This window comes from Ostrea edulis, chromosome 4 (assembly GCF_947568905.1).
Source record: "Ostrea edulis chromosome 4, xbOstEdul1.1, whole genome shotgun sequence".
In the NCBI taxonomy this organism is placed as follows: Eukaryota; Metazoa; Mollusca; class Bivalvia; order Ostreida; family Ostreidae; genus Ostrea; species Ostrea edulis.
The window spans coordinates 62,871,826-62,888,811 of NC_079167.1; the positions used below are offsets into that span (position 1 = coordinate 62,871,826).

At 36.2% G+C, this 16,986-nt stretch overlaps 2 protein-coding genes and 1 long non-coding RNA gene across 53 annotated transcripts in view; 1 reads left to right on the plus strand and 2 right to left on the minus strand.

The window, feature by feature from the left end:
• The window catches only part of LOC125671809 (uncharacterized), a 71,034-nt gene extending 65,768 nt beyond the window's left edge, over positions 1-5,266 (minus strand). For 37 of the 50 annotated variants that reach the window (XM_056163331.1, XM_056163297.1, XM_056163329.1 and 34 more), the window contains exon 1: positions 5,043-5,202. In XM_056163331.1, coding sequence (XP_056019306.1) covers positions 5,043-5,135 — 93 coding nt within the window. In that variant the 5' untranslated portion in view covers positions 5,136-5,202. Of the gene's footprint in view, positions 1-5,042 lie in introns of all 50 variants that reach the window. The other 13 variants (XM_056163340.1, XM_056163339.1, XM_056163341.1 and 10 more) reach the window with 1 other exon arrangement.
• A 139-nt stretch (positions 5,267-5,405) lies between these two features.
• LOC125671810 (rap1 GTPase-GDP dissociation stimulator 1-like) overlaps positions 5,406-16,986 on the plus strand; it is a 69,794-nt gene continuing 58,213 nt past the window's right edge. For both annotated transcript variants that reach the window (XM_048907750.2, XM_048907751.2), the window contains exon 1: positions 5,406-5,678. In XM_048907750.2, coding sequence (XP_048763707.1) covers positions 5,675-5,678 — 4 coding nt within the window. In that variant the 5' untranslated portion in view covers positions 5,406-5,674. The remainder of the gene's footprint in view (positions 5,679-16,986) is intronic.
• LOC125671814 (uncharacterized) overlaps positions 15,136-16,986 on the minus strand; it is a 9,973-nt gene continuing 8,122 nt past the window's right edge. Inside the window, exon 2 of the long non-coding RNA XR_007368750.2 lies at positions 15,136-16,082. This is a non-coding gene — a long non-coding RNA (uncharacterized LOC125671814). The remainder of the gene's footprint in view (positions 16,083-16,986) is intronic.

Consider the following 16,986-nt stretch of genomic DNA (forward strand, 5'->3'; position numbering starts at 1 on the left):
TTTGCAGGTGATTGAACAATATGGCCTCCATAGTGAGAACAGGCCTACACTCAATTATCTTATCTGATGCTGATAATTAGGAGAAATTGCATTCTGAGAGGAAAAGAGGGAAGATGGCTATTGTATCCACAAAAGAGAAATTAGCTGGAATAAACAAAATAGTTCCACACATACTGGGCTATCTAATCGTCTAACTACCTGCAGACTAAACAAACTGTGAAGAAGAAATTTCTTCTCAATTGTGTCTCATGAATTTCAAAGCTACGTACATACCAAATCTGCAATTTCTCCCATTACTAAACAAAACATGTATTCCACATCAGGAGATAAATTTGTTTGATATTTCTGCCCAACGTTTCTAAAACTTTCCCCAGTACAAAAAAAAAAATTTTGTAAAGCACACATTGTGTTTTGTTGTTTTTTTCATTCACAGAATATAATTCAGCAAGTAAACATATTCTACCTGTAAATCACTTTTATACATTAAGACTCTAAATATGATCTAACTAGATTTAGTCAATGACATATACAATAACTGAAACAGGTGGTTTGTCCATGCAATATACACACACTATAATTTGTAAACCTGAAATAAACGTAAACGCTCTAAATGGATGTAGCAAACACATTGCAATTTATGTACATGTATGCATAATAAGAGTCAATTCTAACAAAGTCAGTTTAATTCTAGTCAGAGAGTCATTCTTCCGAGTCCCAGTACCATCTGTTTAAATCATTTGAATTATGTTGAATAACCTACCATTAGTAAACATAATGACAGATGCCTTGGTACAATTATCTTGTATTTAAATCAGCCTAAAGCAAGAAGACTTGGAGGAATGTTACTAATTACTAGTTATTTTGCAGCTAACATGTGTCTTTGATATGTTACCTTCATACATCAACCTATATTCCAGTCGCTGGATGAAGCCACACAACAAACTTCCTTTATATCTAAAATCTTTCAAATCCACAAAAAAATTAAAAACATCTACTTACTTCGTTTTATCACAGTCTTTTTCGAATTTTGAATAATCCCACCACTGATATAAGAGGAACCCAGTTTCCTCAGCAACTAGCACATATCACATGGGAGAAATTTACTGGTATATTGACCTTCCAGGTCATCACCATGGCATCAGAATCTATTGTCAGAGTTTTCCTAAATGTTGGAATTGTTCATTTGCCACTGTTTAACCCAGTGATAAGAACAAACTACAAACATATCCTAAAGTGAAGATTTTCATTTAGTAGCTACATTGTATTAACTGTGAGCATGCTGCCAACTTCCAAAAATATTTCAATTAAGACTTATTCATCTTTTAATTGACTGCCACTTTTTTGGAGTTAGTCATGCTCTAAATATTTGTACAGTGAAGTTAAAAATTAAGCAATAAACTTAAAAGTCATGATTATTATGTATAAACAGGATAGGTTAGAGTGATAGTGCTGATGTTCCTCTCAAAATAGCATCCCCCATGTTAAATATATCCAGCGCCCAACTGCCAAGTATACAGTCATGAGGTGATTTTTTCTGCAGCAAGTATACGTCATTCAGGTTGAACACAAATTTTTAAGCATAAACTTCATGCAAAATAAAAAGTACAGATTATGTTTGTTCATGATACATGAACATTGAATATTTCCTCCAGGGTATTGCATGTGATTTTGAATTAATAGAATCATTTCTGCATTTCAAGACATACTAAATATAGAATATGGGTGCAGCAATGGAAACACCTTGCAAGTTTCCTAATTATAGTTCGAGTATATGAAATTTGCAAAGTTTATAGTAGTTTTTTCTCCTCATAAGAAAACAAGTAATACTGTAATACTCGACCCTTTCTAATAAAACTTAAATTTTAAAACAGATAGAAAAAATAAATACCAGTATAAATCCATTTTCAGAGTCTGAATCATATTGTATGATATATGTTCAACAAACTCTTCATTAAAGTAAGTACATGTACACACATCCTCACAAAGTCAAGGTTTTGTGATTACAATAATGAAAAACCTAAAATCATGTCACATTGGGAGGGGGTAAATTTACTTACTGCAGCACTTCACGCTCTAGTTTTGAAGGAGCATACTGAGTGTTTCATGAATTCATTGAACTACATCTCTTTGATTATTCCAATTCACATGATTGTTTGCCTACCTTGCCACTTGACCACATTTTAAATAACCCTAAATGTGATAATTTATTTCCTATAGAGCTTTGTAAGACAAGTTCTGATTGGTTAACAAGATGGGTGATGAAGATTTCCAAACACCCTTCTGAAGCCAGAGGTAAAGGTGATGCCAGTACATTGCAATGTGTATCTACACACAAAGAAAATTCAATGATTTTTTTCCTTAGTTAGAACATATCTGTCAAGATTCAATGTATTGTGATTTGACGTTCTTTACCTCCAGCTTGTAAAACATACAAAATATCAAAAATTAATTTCCTTATCTTGATTACTGAATAATTACACATAATATCATTTGGTAACATGCGGCCTCGGGGTGTATGGAATACAAACCAGGGTAAATCCCTGTACACCCTTATTATGGGTCTGGATTACTAATAATACACACCTGTCTGCTATAGCAAAACTAATAAATCTATCTTGAAATATCTTAATTATGCAAAGCCATTTATGCACAGTTTGTTCACATATAACACGAAGATCATGTATAAAACATGTTTTTTGTCAATTCCTGATAAGTGTACAAGAAAAGAGCCTCCTTGTCAAATCACTAACCAAGTCTTACCGCGTTCAAGTTTAGGGCGTCTGCTAAACATAGTGCATTGGTCGTATAAATTAAGCCAGCTGAAGACGGTTCTAAGTCAGAACTGTCAAAATTTGCAATGCAAAAAGATAGCGAACTGACATTTTCAAGGAAATCTGTTTTTAAGACACTTTTCCACAATACCTTACAATGGAGTTACTCTTCTTTGACAGTAAAAAGCTAAATTTTATTTTCCTCTGAATCAAATGAAAACCCATACAGGTCTCTCACAAAAAATAACTTCTGCACTAAACATAAGCAAAATATTTGTATTAAAGCTTTAACTGTAGCATAATGCAATAGCCAGGAGGGTGCATTTCATCTGGAAACCGGGACGAGCTATCGAAAGGCAGCCAAAAATGATAGACAAACAAATTCCTCACTTCAATGCTAAAACCCATCCCAAGCCGGTTAATGAACTGTGTAATAGCCTTAACTCAACTGTTGCTTGCTCTTCTTTTCTCAAACCTTAGATGTAGTTATATAGAACATATATTATAACTGTAAATAAACATAATAATGACTATACACAGTAAGAAAATTTAGTAGCACTCATTATAATGGAAAATGCTCTTTTAAATTTCCCTTGCAGAATTTCTGTTTTATATTCTGAATTTCATATTATCTGACAAGCAGACAAAAGAAGTCGTTTAGAAGACATTCCAAAAGCACTCCAGTACCACGCTGACAGCTGTCAGTGACAGATGTACAATCCACTCTAGATATTCAAGTATACCAACTTATCTTAAGTTTACACTTCAATTAAAAAAAATTCGCCTGTACCTCTCTTTACTAAAAAAAAAAAAATTCCATGTTTTTTCATCTTGATCATGTTGATATCAAATGTTCCTTGCAGATAAAAATTTGCCTTGTGGTGCCGTTGCAATATTTATAGATTCCAGGAGTTGGAATCAGTTTCAGAGCCCCCAGTACACTGTGTTGAATCTTTTGGGCTGAATCCAATGAGAGATCAACTAATGGATCAGACAAGGCACTACCTCCCCTGAAGAGTTTCCACATTTCCCCATCTACCAGATCATGTTCATGGTGATCTTATAATTTTTGTAGCAAAATACACACAAAAGTTAAAACATGTATTCTTCCAAGAGGATCATAAACATGAAAATTACTTCAGGTACCTTATTATCAGGTAAACCTAAATTTGTGTTACTTTTTTTCTCAATTGTTCATAACTACACATTGTATTGCAACACATTTACCAACAATATCTTGCCCTCTGTTCTTTAAAAATGTAGGGTTCAATTAGAATTTCCCCCAAAATTTTGAAAAGCTAGATGTTCTTCAAGGTCTTAATTGTCCAATTTTCCCACTTTCTCAACTATTCAATACATTGCCTTTAAAATTTTCTATACATAAAGACTGCAATTTCCGGTGGTATGAAAGAAAAGCAAACAGAAGATATGGGTGGACTATTCATATTTCTACATTAAAATATTCACCCATCAATCATTATCTGCTGCCAGGTTTATCAAAGAAAATTTTATCAAATGAGATGAAAAAATGTTCCAGCTATATATATAGATCTTCTCTATCAGTTTACAAAAATACCTATCTACTGACTACCGGAAACTAAACAGCTGATGTTCATCATGATTTCTAATCTTTTAAAAGTCAATTTTACATCTTTGGCCTACTGACTTTGACAAGAGAGTAGATCTATATTATCTATCATCCTCCACTTTAATCCTCTCAAAATTTGTATTACTTGAAATGGTATCAGTTTCAATCATTGTGTCAATGTCATTTAAAAGCCTAATATATAACTAGCTCTCCTTACAGAAGTCTTCTCTTGGTTCCTAATGACTATATGTCACCTAAATCATGCATATAGAAAAAATTTAGGCCTTGCAACTATAATACAAACATGTTTGTTTAACACTGGATTTATATCATAATCCATTTAACAGTTTATAAGTACTGATAGGTTTACCCATTGTAAATGCGTATGGAATTAAAGATCAGGGTGACATCTTTATTTAATTATTAACACTTTAAAATGTAGTTTTGTATCGCACTTTGATAAACGCTGTCATTTGATATAGTTTGAAATGCTAAAATTCATTAATTGTATACGACCTTCGCTGTAAATCTTAAATTATTCCATAATTTACGTTTGAGATTAAACATTAATATACACAAGTCTAGAACTCTTCATGTTCTCTTACCTGTGCAGCACGTTAAACTCCTAGAAAAACAACTTTTTAAAATTAGACATGAACAATCAAAGACATAAAATTACGCACCTTGGCGACTGAAATTGGCTCATTAAATTCCTTTCCACCCTGGATCCTAAATCCCCAGGGTGGCCCACCCTTAAGAACTACGGCATAAGACATCACGTATTCTCCCAAACCGCCATGAAGTTTATAAACTGTAGAACCAGGTGGGGAAAATGTGAAGGTCGAAACCAGAAGGATGTAAAAATCCAGAGCTAATTATGCATTCCATGCTTCTTCATGCAAAACTTTTCATGAATTTGAGAAATTTAGGATAGTAAAAGCGATAAAAAAGAAATTAAAAATTCAATTCTTTGCCGACCGACTTCTGAAGAATCATTGTGTATAATTTCAAAATTATTTTTTCGATATTGATCTCTTATCCGTTCGGTTCCCCTACTGTCATTATAGAAAAACTATGCATACAAATAATACCACCAATGATTTATATTTGAAATGCTTTGAAAGAAATATTAAATATTTTCTACTGTAAATACTCTCCATTTCTGATTTTTTTGTTATCATATTTAACAAATACTTTCCGGGTTTTGTTGCTCTTTCATCTAGGGGTTACAGATAACTTCCGGTGTCATGGCAGCGTACACAACAGTTTGACTTTCCCCACAAGTTCTGAGAGGCTTTTACGAAATTAGACCATTATGTGTAAGTATTGTTTGTATTTATTGTTGTAGTCAAATCTGTAAGGCATTCATGCAGAACATAATATGAAATAATTTGTTATTTTGAATCTGTTTTCAATTTTTCATACAGATGTGACACAAATCGTACAAGTTTAACTTTTGATTAAAAGCTTAGAGAGTCGACCATTAGCATTTCCATGACCGAAAAGAAAGTTTTAAGTTTTTCTACATGTATGATGTAAAATCATATGCAGATTATAGTTATTTGGTATCGTATTCCAACCGGGTAGAGGGTATCAGAGTCCTATTAATCTCGGCGAGATTCGTGGAGGCTAGATATTTGGACTGACGCCTCTTCCGAATCTCAGACCAGTGTCACACAAAGTGATTCGGAAAATCTTGCTAGAACTTCGGCCTCTAGTTGCGTTTAAAATGGGGAAAACTGAATTTCTTGTTCACTTCAACTTTTCGCCTTATACATCCAGTTGACTCCCTATCACAATGTAGCATGCATTTCTTACCTTTACATGGTGTAAATCCCACAGTACATAAAGTTGCCTGTTTTTAAAGCCGTTGCAAATGGCCACCATTTCATATTTACCTTCTCAACACTGAAGAGTTCCAATAGTTTAGGACGCCTTCAAATACATTGGTTAAAAATTACACAGTTTTCTTTTTATTGGTTTTAATTTTTATACTTAAAATGCTTTGTACAAAGTAATTGTCATTCAGTAAGTTCTGTATCTCCAATCATAGTACAAACTATCATGAAATATTCTATCAGAACTCTTCGGTGTTGAGAAGGTAAATATGAAATGGTGGCCATTTGCAACAGCTTCAAAAATAGCCAACATTTTATTTACTGTGGGATTTAAACCGTGAAAAGGTAAGAAATCTATGTTTCATTGTGATAGGGAGTTAATAGGATGTCTAAGGGGAAAAGTTGAAGCGGACAAGAAATTCAGTTTAACCCATTTTAATTGCAACAAGCGGCCGAAGTTCTGGCAAGATTTCCCAAATTACTATGTGTGACACTGGTCTGAGATTCAGAAGAGGCGTCAGTCCAAATATCCAGCCTCAACAAATCTCGCTTAGATTATCAGAGTCCATGTACTATAACTATGTTCACCTCAGTGTCCATCAGCTGTCCATCAACTATAGTGAATAAAAATTGTTCACTACTAACATAGCTTCTTCTATTAACCTGCTGGATAAAGTGAAGGGGCATCTCGTCCACATGCTACCTGTGGATAGCTTGATGACGTGATGTACATCTAATTAAATAATGCACCTCCTGTCAAATAATTTATGTAAAGATTCTTCTTGATTTTTTTTAACCTCTAACCACTATGCAAAGGGTACAATGCAAAGATTTTGACGGAAGACACCCTAATCCCAAAAATCAGTATCCAATTTATGTGAAGGTTTTAGTGCAATTATATTTAATGGGAACTTCTTAATAACCCCCCCCCCCCCCAACATGTATATTTACAATCACCTGCTGGGGGAAAAGTGGGGTCGATAGGTCAGATTTGGGGTTGTGTGGTTTTTTTTTTCGTTGCTATATTTGTATACTTGTTGTATATCTTGTCAGTTTTAAATTAAACAACCTCAACAACTGTTAGGGATGGTGTTATCTCTTGCATTTTCCCAACAACTTTATATGAATTGTTCTTTAGTTGGTAGGTTGGTTAGGTTTAACGTCTCACCTGAAAATTTTTCACTCATATGATGGAGACGTCACCATTGACGGTGTAGGGCTGCAAAATTTAGGCCTATGCTTGACGCTTATGGCTTTTGAGCAGGGAGGGATCTTATCATGCCACACCTGCTGTGACATGGGCTCTCAGTTTATGCAGTCTCATCCGAAGGACCACCTCATTTAGTTGCCTCGTACGACAAGCAAGGGGTACTGAGGACCTATTCTAGCCGAGATCCCCACGGCTGCTGTAGATTGAAGTCATGAAATTGGTTGAAATTATCTAAAAATACCATAGAATTTTGGAATGGTGCAATAATAAGTATCGACTCTTTCAGGTGGGCACAAGGTCAGAGATAAAACATTTGCCTTTTCGCTGAACCCCCAATGGCAGAAATTGTCATTTTTATAGTTTCTGAAGTGGGAATTGATTCCGGAAGGAGACAAAATTTCCTGAAAATCATGTATTTTTTCTGATAAAAATATTTAGGGTCAGGATGAAAATATAGGGTTGGTTGAGTGACCATAAATACACTTTTCTTTTTTCTTTTTTTTCGGCCCAAGCACAGATGTAGATTTTAATGGGAATTTCTAGAGAATGACCTGCTTCTTGTATCTCACTTTCCCCCATTATTCCTATTTCAAGCAAATGCACATGAAGTTCTTCGCATCATAATTAGTTGGCCAGTAAGCTGACTAACAAGACTAGGTAAATCGGATAACTGCCCTTTTCCATCACATTCTAGAAGAGAATGTATAATTCATGAAAATGACTGAGTGTGATCTGATTGAAGATTGGATTACATTATGTGCTCTGTTGTAGCATTTTTTACTATCGAAAATTTCAAGATTTTTTTAATGATAAACTAACGTGAATTTCCTTAAAGTGTGTACATTTCTTCTTATCCATTATGGAGTTGAATTTATTCTTGAGTTTTGATGAACTCTGTCCCAGGTAAAATCAGTTTGCTTCTCCATTGAAAGCTTTTTAACTTCTGTACACATTTCCACTTATCTAGTCCATTACTTTTCCAAGCCCCTGGTCTGATTTGGATCAGAAATCCACCAAGGCCTTGCTAGTGATGAGGTTGTCTGATAGGGCATTCTGATCTTGCATGGATCTGGGTACTAAAGAGCAATGGAAGACATTTATTTAGGTTTTCTGCTGTCAGGTTCAGTGACCCTAATATGTTCTGCTATCTCCAGGAATGAAAAACTGTGTTTGGTCCAGGTCAATGAGATGATTCCTCATGATCTTGGTCAGTGAGTGATTCCTGATCTTGGTCAGTAAGAAGATTCCTGATCTTGGTCAGTGAGATGATTCCTGATCTTGGTCAGTGAGAGGATTCCTGATCTTGGTCAGTGAGAGGATTCCTGATCTTGGTCAGTGAAGTGATTCCTGATCTTGGTCAGTGAAGTAATTCCTGATCTTGGTCAGTGAGAGGATTCCTGATCTTGGTCAGTGAGAAGATTCCTGATCTTGGTCAGTGAGATGATTCCTGATTTTGGTCAGCGAGAAGATTCCTGATCTTGGTCAGTGAAGTGATTCCTGATCTTGGTCAGTGAGAGGATTCCTGATCTTGGTCAGTAAGAAGATTCCTGATCTTGGTCAGTGAGAGGATTCCTGATCTTGGTCAGTGAAGTGATTCCTGATCTTGGTCAGTGAGAGGATTCCTGATCTTGGTCAGTGAAGTGATTCCTGATCTTGGTCAGTGAGAGGATTCCTGATCTTGGTCAGTGAGAGGATTCCTGATCTTGGTCAGTGAGAGGATTCCTGATCTTGGTCAGTGAAGTGATTCCTGATCTTGGTCAGTGAAGTGATTCCTGATCTTGGTCAGTGAGAGGATTCCTGATCTTGGTCAGTGAGAGGATTCCTGATCTTGGTCAGTGAAGTGATTCCTGATCTTGGTCAGTGAAGTGATTCCTGATCTTGGTCAGTGAGAGGATTCCTGATCTTGGTCAGTGAAGTGATTCCTGATCTTGGTCAGTGAAGTGATTCCTGATCTTGGTCAGTGAGAGGATTCCTGATCTTGGTCAGTGAGAGGATTCCTGATCTTGGTCAGTGAAGTGATTCCTGATCTTGGTCAGTGAGAGGATTCCTGATCTTGGTCAGTGAAGTGATTCCTGATCTTGGTCAGTGAAGTGATTTCTGATCTTGGTCAGTGAAGTGATTCCTGATCTTGGTCAGTAAGAAGATTCCTGATCTTGGTCAGTGAGAGGATTCCTGATCTTGGTCAGTGAAGTGATTCCTGATCTTGGTCAGTGAAGTGATTTCTGATCTTGGTCAGTGAAGTGATTCCTGATCTTGGTCAGTAAGAAGATTCCTGATCTTGGTCAGTGAGAGGATTCCTGATCTTGGTCAGTGAAGTGATTCCTGATCTTGGTCAGTGAAGTGGTTCCTGATCTTGGTCAGTGAGAGGATTCCTGATCTTGGTGCAACAAACTGAATCCCACTGTTCAGCATTAATGATACACATCCTTGAGACCTGCTTCTGTCATCATTGTACACAAATCGAACAGCATTAACTCTACATAGTATTGTCTCAAGGTTCTTAATAAGGGTAACATGGCGAAGATCCCACACAGTCAATGCATATGCCAGTGCTGATCTAATTAATGCACAGTAGGCATTGGCCTGTATCTGCTGAGGTTGTGCCTCGTAAGGTCAATAGTTCTGGTTGTCCTGCAATAGTACTGTTGATACTCTTTGTCCATTGTAAGTCCTCATTCATTGTGATTGTTAGGTACTTTCCTTACTCACCTATTCTGATGGTGTAATGAACTAAACATACTGAGAACACTTTCACTTGAAAGCTATGGAAGTGATTGATTGACACAACAATCGCTTAGCAAGCTTTGACAATCTCCGGAATGAACGACGGGAAAAAAAGTTAATGAGGTAGATGAATCGTTTCAAATTACATTTTTTAAAAGCAATTAAACAGTACATATCATAAAGTTTATGTTTCAACATGCATTACAAATTTATTTTGATTAAGTTATAGGAGACAAACTGATTTGTTTTTGGAACTGAAAACACAAAAAAATTGTGGATGTGATGTATATTATCGGTTTTAAAAAATGATATACAAAATCTACTTTATAAGCTGATAATGTAAAAAAAAAAAAAAAAAAAAATCCAGAAAACTGTTTCACCTACTTTTACCCCTAAAGAAGGCCATGGTGCACCAATCCAATTGAAATGCAAACTGAACTTATATTCCTCTGAGAGGAAGCTTTGTGACTAAATTTCAATATCTCTATCTGTAAGGAAAACAAGGGTTTTCTACTAAGTGATACTACGACCTTGACCTTGAGCAACAATAGGCATCCTCCGCTTGGCATAAGGTGTATGTTATTGTATATCAAGTTTGACGGTCCTAGCCCAATGTTTTAGTTTGTATCCTGCCTACAAGCTTTTCCTGCTAAGTAATACTATGACCTTAACCTTTGACCTCAGAACTTGAAGAACAAAAGGCATCTTCCACTTGGCATGAGGAGTCCTAGCTCCAATAGTTCAGTCTGTATTCTGCCTACAAGGTTTTCCTATTGACTGATATTACCTCCTTGACCTTCCAAAACAATGGGCATCCTTCAATGTGTACCAAGTTTGATGGTCCTATCCCTAACGCTTTGGTTTTGTCAAGGTCACTTAAACTTTGAGAGTCACCTGCATTAAATTGGATTTTCAGCATTTGGTTGTAAAGGACTTTGACTTAAATGTTCATATTTGCACCTTGGGTTGTTGTAATAAAAAGATGGTTTGAGATTGCCTTTGGAGTTACAGGTCAAAGAGTGACCTAGCTGTTACTAAAAATAGAAATTTGGTATCTCAACAATAACTTGAGAAGTATATAAATATTTGCAAGCCATCATTGGTTGGTCTTATTGATAGCTTCTTTACAAACTTCAGCTTTTTGGTGTTCAAAAATAATCTTATAACTTCAGCAATTTTGAACACCTCTAATTATTGATAAATCATGTAATTTAAAAATGTTACACAATGAATAGATCTACATATTGTAAAGTATATAAATTGATATTTCATCTCTCTACTGCCGACCCTCATGACCGGGAAAAATGGAGATCTGAGGTGAGATCTTCCATGCATGCAGCTAGCCAGATACCTGGAAGGGGGCCCACTAGTGTGAACAATACCCGTAATTCTGCACGGAAATAAAAAGGAACCGACAACAACAAACAACATCAGCAATCCAGCACTGTACAAAATTATCAGAGTTCTGCATTGAAAACACAACACTTACAGGTCACAACAGACATTCAGTCTCCAACTTTACTGTGCTTTCACTGTGACACAAGAAGCTTAGATAAGGTTCCCGTAGAAAAATTACTGTGCTGCACAAAAAAGTACCTCAATGCACACTTCACACTATTAGATAAGGTTCCCATAGAAAAATTACTGTGCTGCACAAATATGCACCTCAATACACACTTCACACTATTAGATAAGGTTCCCATAGAAAAAATTACTGTGCTGCACAACAAAGTACCTCAATGCACACTTCACACTATTAGATAAGGTTCCCATAGAAAAAAATCACTGTGCTGCACAAAAATGTACCTCAATGCACACTTCACACTATTAGATAAGGTTCCCAGAAAAAAATCACTGTGCTGCACGGAAAAGTACCTCCATGCATACTACATACTATTAGATAAGGTTCCCAGAAAAAAAATCACTGTGCTGCACGGAAAAGTACCTCCATGCACACTTCACACTATTAGATAAGGTTCCCAGAAAAAAATCACTGTACTGCACGGAAAAGTACCTCCATGCATACTTCACACTATTAGATAAGGTTCCCAGAAAAAAATCACTGTGCTGCACGGAAAAGTACCTCCAAGCACACTTCACACTATTAGATAAGGTTCCCAGAAAAAATCACTGTACTGCACGGAAAAGTACCTCCATGCATACTTCACGCTATTAGATAAGGTTCCCAGAAAAAAATCACTGTGCTGCACGGAAAAGTACCTCCATGCACACTTTACACTATTAGATAAGGTTCCCAGAAAAAAAATCACTGTGCTGCACGGAAAAGTACCTCCATGCACACTTCACACTATTAGATAAGGTTCCCAGAAAAAAATCACTGTACTGCACGGAAAAGTACCTCCATGCACACTTCACACTATTAGATAAGGTTCCCAGAAAAAAATCACTGTACTGCACGGAAAAGTACCTCCATGCATACTTCACACTATTAGATAAGGTTCCCAGAAAAAATCACTGTGCTGCACGGAAAAGTACCTCCATGCACACTTCACACTATTAGATAAGGTTCCCAGAAAAAAAATCACTGTGCTGCACGGAAAAGTACCTCCATGCACACTTCACACTATATGACATGCACACTTCACACTATATGACATGCACACTTCACACTATATGACATGCACACTTCACACTATATGACATGCACACTTCACACTATATGACATCACACTTCACACTATATGACATCACACTTCACACTATATGACATCACAATGAAACAGAATATCACAACATACAATTGTCAACAGCTGTAATGTCGGGAAATCAAACGTCGTAGTATTTTGCCTTCATTCACTTCCACTATCAAGTTTTTTATAAAAGCTGTTTATGTGTAAATCTGCTTGTCAGTGATTATTTCATGTTTACTTTGATACTGTTTAAGTTGCAGGTTGGGGCAACTTAAATCTCGGGTTTTTAATTCATTCTATGCAGTAAGGTAATTTTGATACTATTATATTGTGACCTTGAAATCACACCTATGTGCACTGGTAGATGGAATAAGAAATTCAATTGTATTTAAACGACTTGGCATTGGTGCAAGATGAGAATTGGTTACAGATATTTGTGTGAAACCAGGAGAGGAAACATGTATCTATGCGAATCTTGCTGAAGGAAGGTACGATTTATTACAGTGCTGTTATAATTGATCGCTGTTTGGGAAAAATATCCCCAAAATTGATCATGTTTGATATTTTTTACCGAATAACGATGTTGAGTTTTTGTGACATCTGCTACCATTTTCAAGTAAATCCGAGAACACTATCTCTCAAATTACTATGATTTTCAGTTCGCTGAAACAATTTTTACAAGAACTTCAGAATGTATATATGTTGGGTCATGTGACTGTTACGTTCAAGTGACCCTAAAAAGGAAGATCCTCTCCGAGAATTCAATATTCCGAACTTCGTCTAACTACCAAGGTAATTAACATTTGCATAGTGGCATGAATTTAGGCAACATTAAAACAGATAACTGAAGTATTATTATACCCCCCGCAACAAGTTGTGGGGAGTATACTGGAATCGGGTTGTCCGTCCGTCTGTAGACGCAATGGTTTCCGGGCTCTAAAGCATTATCCTTTCCACCTACCGTCACCATATCATATATATGGACTACCCATGGGATGAAGATGTACCCTATCAATTTTGGGGTCAAAAGGTCAAAGGTCACGTGCACTGGACATCGAAGTAGCAATATGGTTTCCAGGCTCTAAAGCGTTATCCTTTCCACCTACAGTCACCATATCATACATATGGACTACCCATGGGATGAAGATGTTCCCTATCGATTTTGGGGTCAAAAGGTCAAAGGTCACGTGCACTGGACATCGAAGTAGCAATATGGTTTCCGGGCTCTAAAGCGTTATCCTTTCCACCTACAGTCACCATAACATATACACTGTATATGGACTACCCATGGGATGAAGATGTTCCCTATCGATTTTGGGGTCAAAAGGTCAAAGGTCACGCGCACTGGACATCGAAGTAGCAATATGGTTCGGTTTGTCATGCCATTTGTTTTTTACACTCAGAAAAGAGGTAGTTTATACCTATTACCAACACCTTTTGGGAAATTGGGGTAAGCGGGGGGTGTTCTTAGTGAGCATTGCTCACAGTACCTCTTCTTTTTACTAACTTGACAGAATTTCGGTAACCTTGACATTTCTGTGTAGATAAAAACCAACTATATGACATTGTCCAACATGCATTTGACCTATATTACCGTATATCAGTTTTTTTCTGCATGTATCCAATTTTTGCTTTGTTCGCGACAATTTCCAAATTGCGGAAAATAAATCAGCAGGAAAACAACATGATGCGGGAAATACCTGATATACGGTACATGTGTTTTAGTGACACTGCTTAGGTCTGCCCTCAACTTATGGCAATAGAAACCACACTCGCTTATATGACATTGGGGTGTTTCTGATGACTTGTGGTCCGCATACTGCATCTGACTTATACTTTGTACTTCAGGACAGAGTTTAGGTCTGTTCTTACCTTATGATACAAAAAAAACTTGCTCATTACAAATTGATCAAAAGCGGCATCTAACTTGCGTTTTGTGCTTCATTGGCTTTTGGTGAAGGATGGTTTTTTCTGACATGTGGTCTGTTTGCTGCGTCTGGCCTTCATTTTGTACATCATTGGATTTGGTTTTGGTGTTCCGGAAGTTTCCTGTAAGTCTGGGGTCACATGGTTGATATTGACAAGAGAATTTGTTCAGTGGAATGACACCGTCGGGAATATTTGCGTTTAACAAGCACATCAATCTTTAAACATTATTTTAACATATATCTACATTTCCAATATTTTTGCCTTTGATATCTTTACAAATTGTAATGATAGCCATTTCCTCATGAATGTGTTGCTGTGGTGAACAATGTGTACAATTGATGAATATTAATAATTATTATGCTTTCTGTCAGTTTCTTCGAATATATTCCATACCCTACTATTTTCGCATAGAGCACTATCACTATTTCTTTTTTTTTTTTTTTTTTTTTTTTTTTTTTTGTCGTCTTTAAACTTTTCATATATAATATAATTCCATTTATTAAGAAAAATAATGTGCTTATTCACAGATTTGAACCTGAGATAGTGCACTTGTTAATCAAATGCAGTATTAATTCACGATACCACCGTAGCTCTACTCTTATCGAGGATAAATTATATATATATAAACTATAATTTTATAAATATAAACTAAAGTTTGCCACAAACTAATACAAACCTTTGTAAAGAAAACTTGCCCAGACATTTGATTAGTACAAAAATGATGAGGTGTATCTTCCAGTTTTGATTAGTATGCTCCAATAGAATGACAAACTATTCAATACATCAACTTTGGAAGTGCATTCGGAGTGATCACCCTTTGCTCCATTGAAACGTAAATATTGATTTATTGAGAAAAATATGGACAGTCAGCGTAATAATTATAATAATGTTACACTATTCATACACTATACTATAATAGTAGTCGGGGATTTGACAATAGTGCACTCCACTTTCGGTTGTGCACCATTTGTCAAAACCCTGACCACTATTTTGGCGTAATATATACTCAAATTGAAACATTATTATATAGATATGGTACATCCATTTTAACGGCTAGGAATTTGAAATGAAATGATTGTAGAATGTAAATATAAGAAATAAACTTCACTTTTAGGTGACCTAAGTCACTCTGGTAACATTGTTATTGGTCTGCATCCATTGTTGTGTGAAGTTCATTGTCAGTAGTGCTTTAACAATTGAACATTTTTAACTTCTTGATGAATATCCTTCCAATTCTTTTTAAGGTATGAAGCTTCTTTGGTATAAATTGGTAAATTTCAGGACCCCTGCATTCCTGGGGTCTTAGGAGTGGGGCAAGAACTGCTAACAATTGACAGATTTTCAAAAAGTTCCCTCTCTACAACCACACATCTGTAAGAAAAACTAAATGTATAGTGATGTAGAGCAGGAGAGCTTCTACCAAAATTGTAAATTTCATGATCCATGCGGTAGCTAAGGTTCTTAGTCCGGGGCGGGGCCAAACTTGGCATATTATAGTGTTTAAATAATGTCTTCTTTAATACTATTGATGTCAAATTGAAACTATTGCTAAATGGATATTTAGAAGGAGTAGGTAGCCCTTTACCAAAATTGGAAATTTCATGATCCTAGGAGTAGGGGTTTTGGTTCCAAGGTTGTGAATTTTGCAACCCTGAAGTTCTTACTCTAGAGCGAGTTCGAAATAGCATATATTATGTAAAGTCTTTCATCAGTATGGACACTTTCAGGGGCATAAGAACATGTTTTTATGCTGCTGCTGAATATTAGAATTTAGTTAGCTTATATGCTGAACAGGAAAATTATCATAGATTTTGCAACCCTTGGAGCTAGTTATACTTTTAACTACTACTCAGATGACTGATAAAGCCTGTTGGCCTCTTGTTGCAAATACATGAGAGTATGAACTGCAATGCTTCACAAAATCGGCATACTTTTCATATGAATTATGCCTGTGTGAAGTGTTGCAGTTCATACCATACACTCATGTATTTTTCAAAAAATGAAAGTTGGTATAAAGAATGCCAAGATACCAACATGACACAAAAATCTCCTGCCTTTTACAATGCATTTTTAAATATATTTGGGTGTTTTTATGCCCCCGAGATCAAAGATCGGGGGGGGGGGGGGGGGGGGGGGGGGCATATTGTTTTTGTCCTGTCTGTCATTCTGTCTGAAACTTTAACTTTGCTAATAACTTTTGAACAGTTAGTGATAGAGCTTTGATATTTCACATGAGTATTCCTTGTGACAAGACCTTTCCGTGGGTACCAACTTT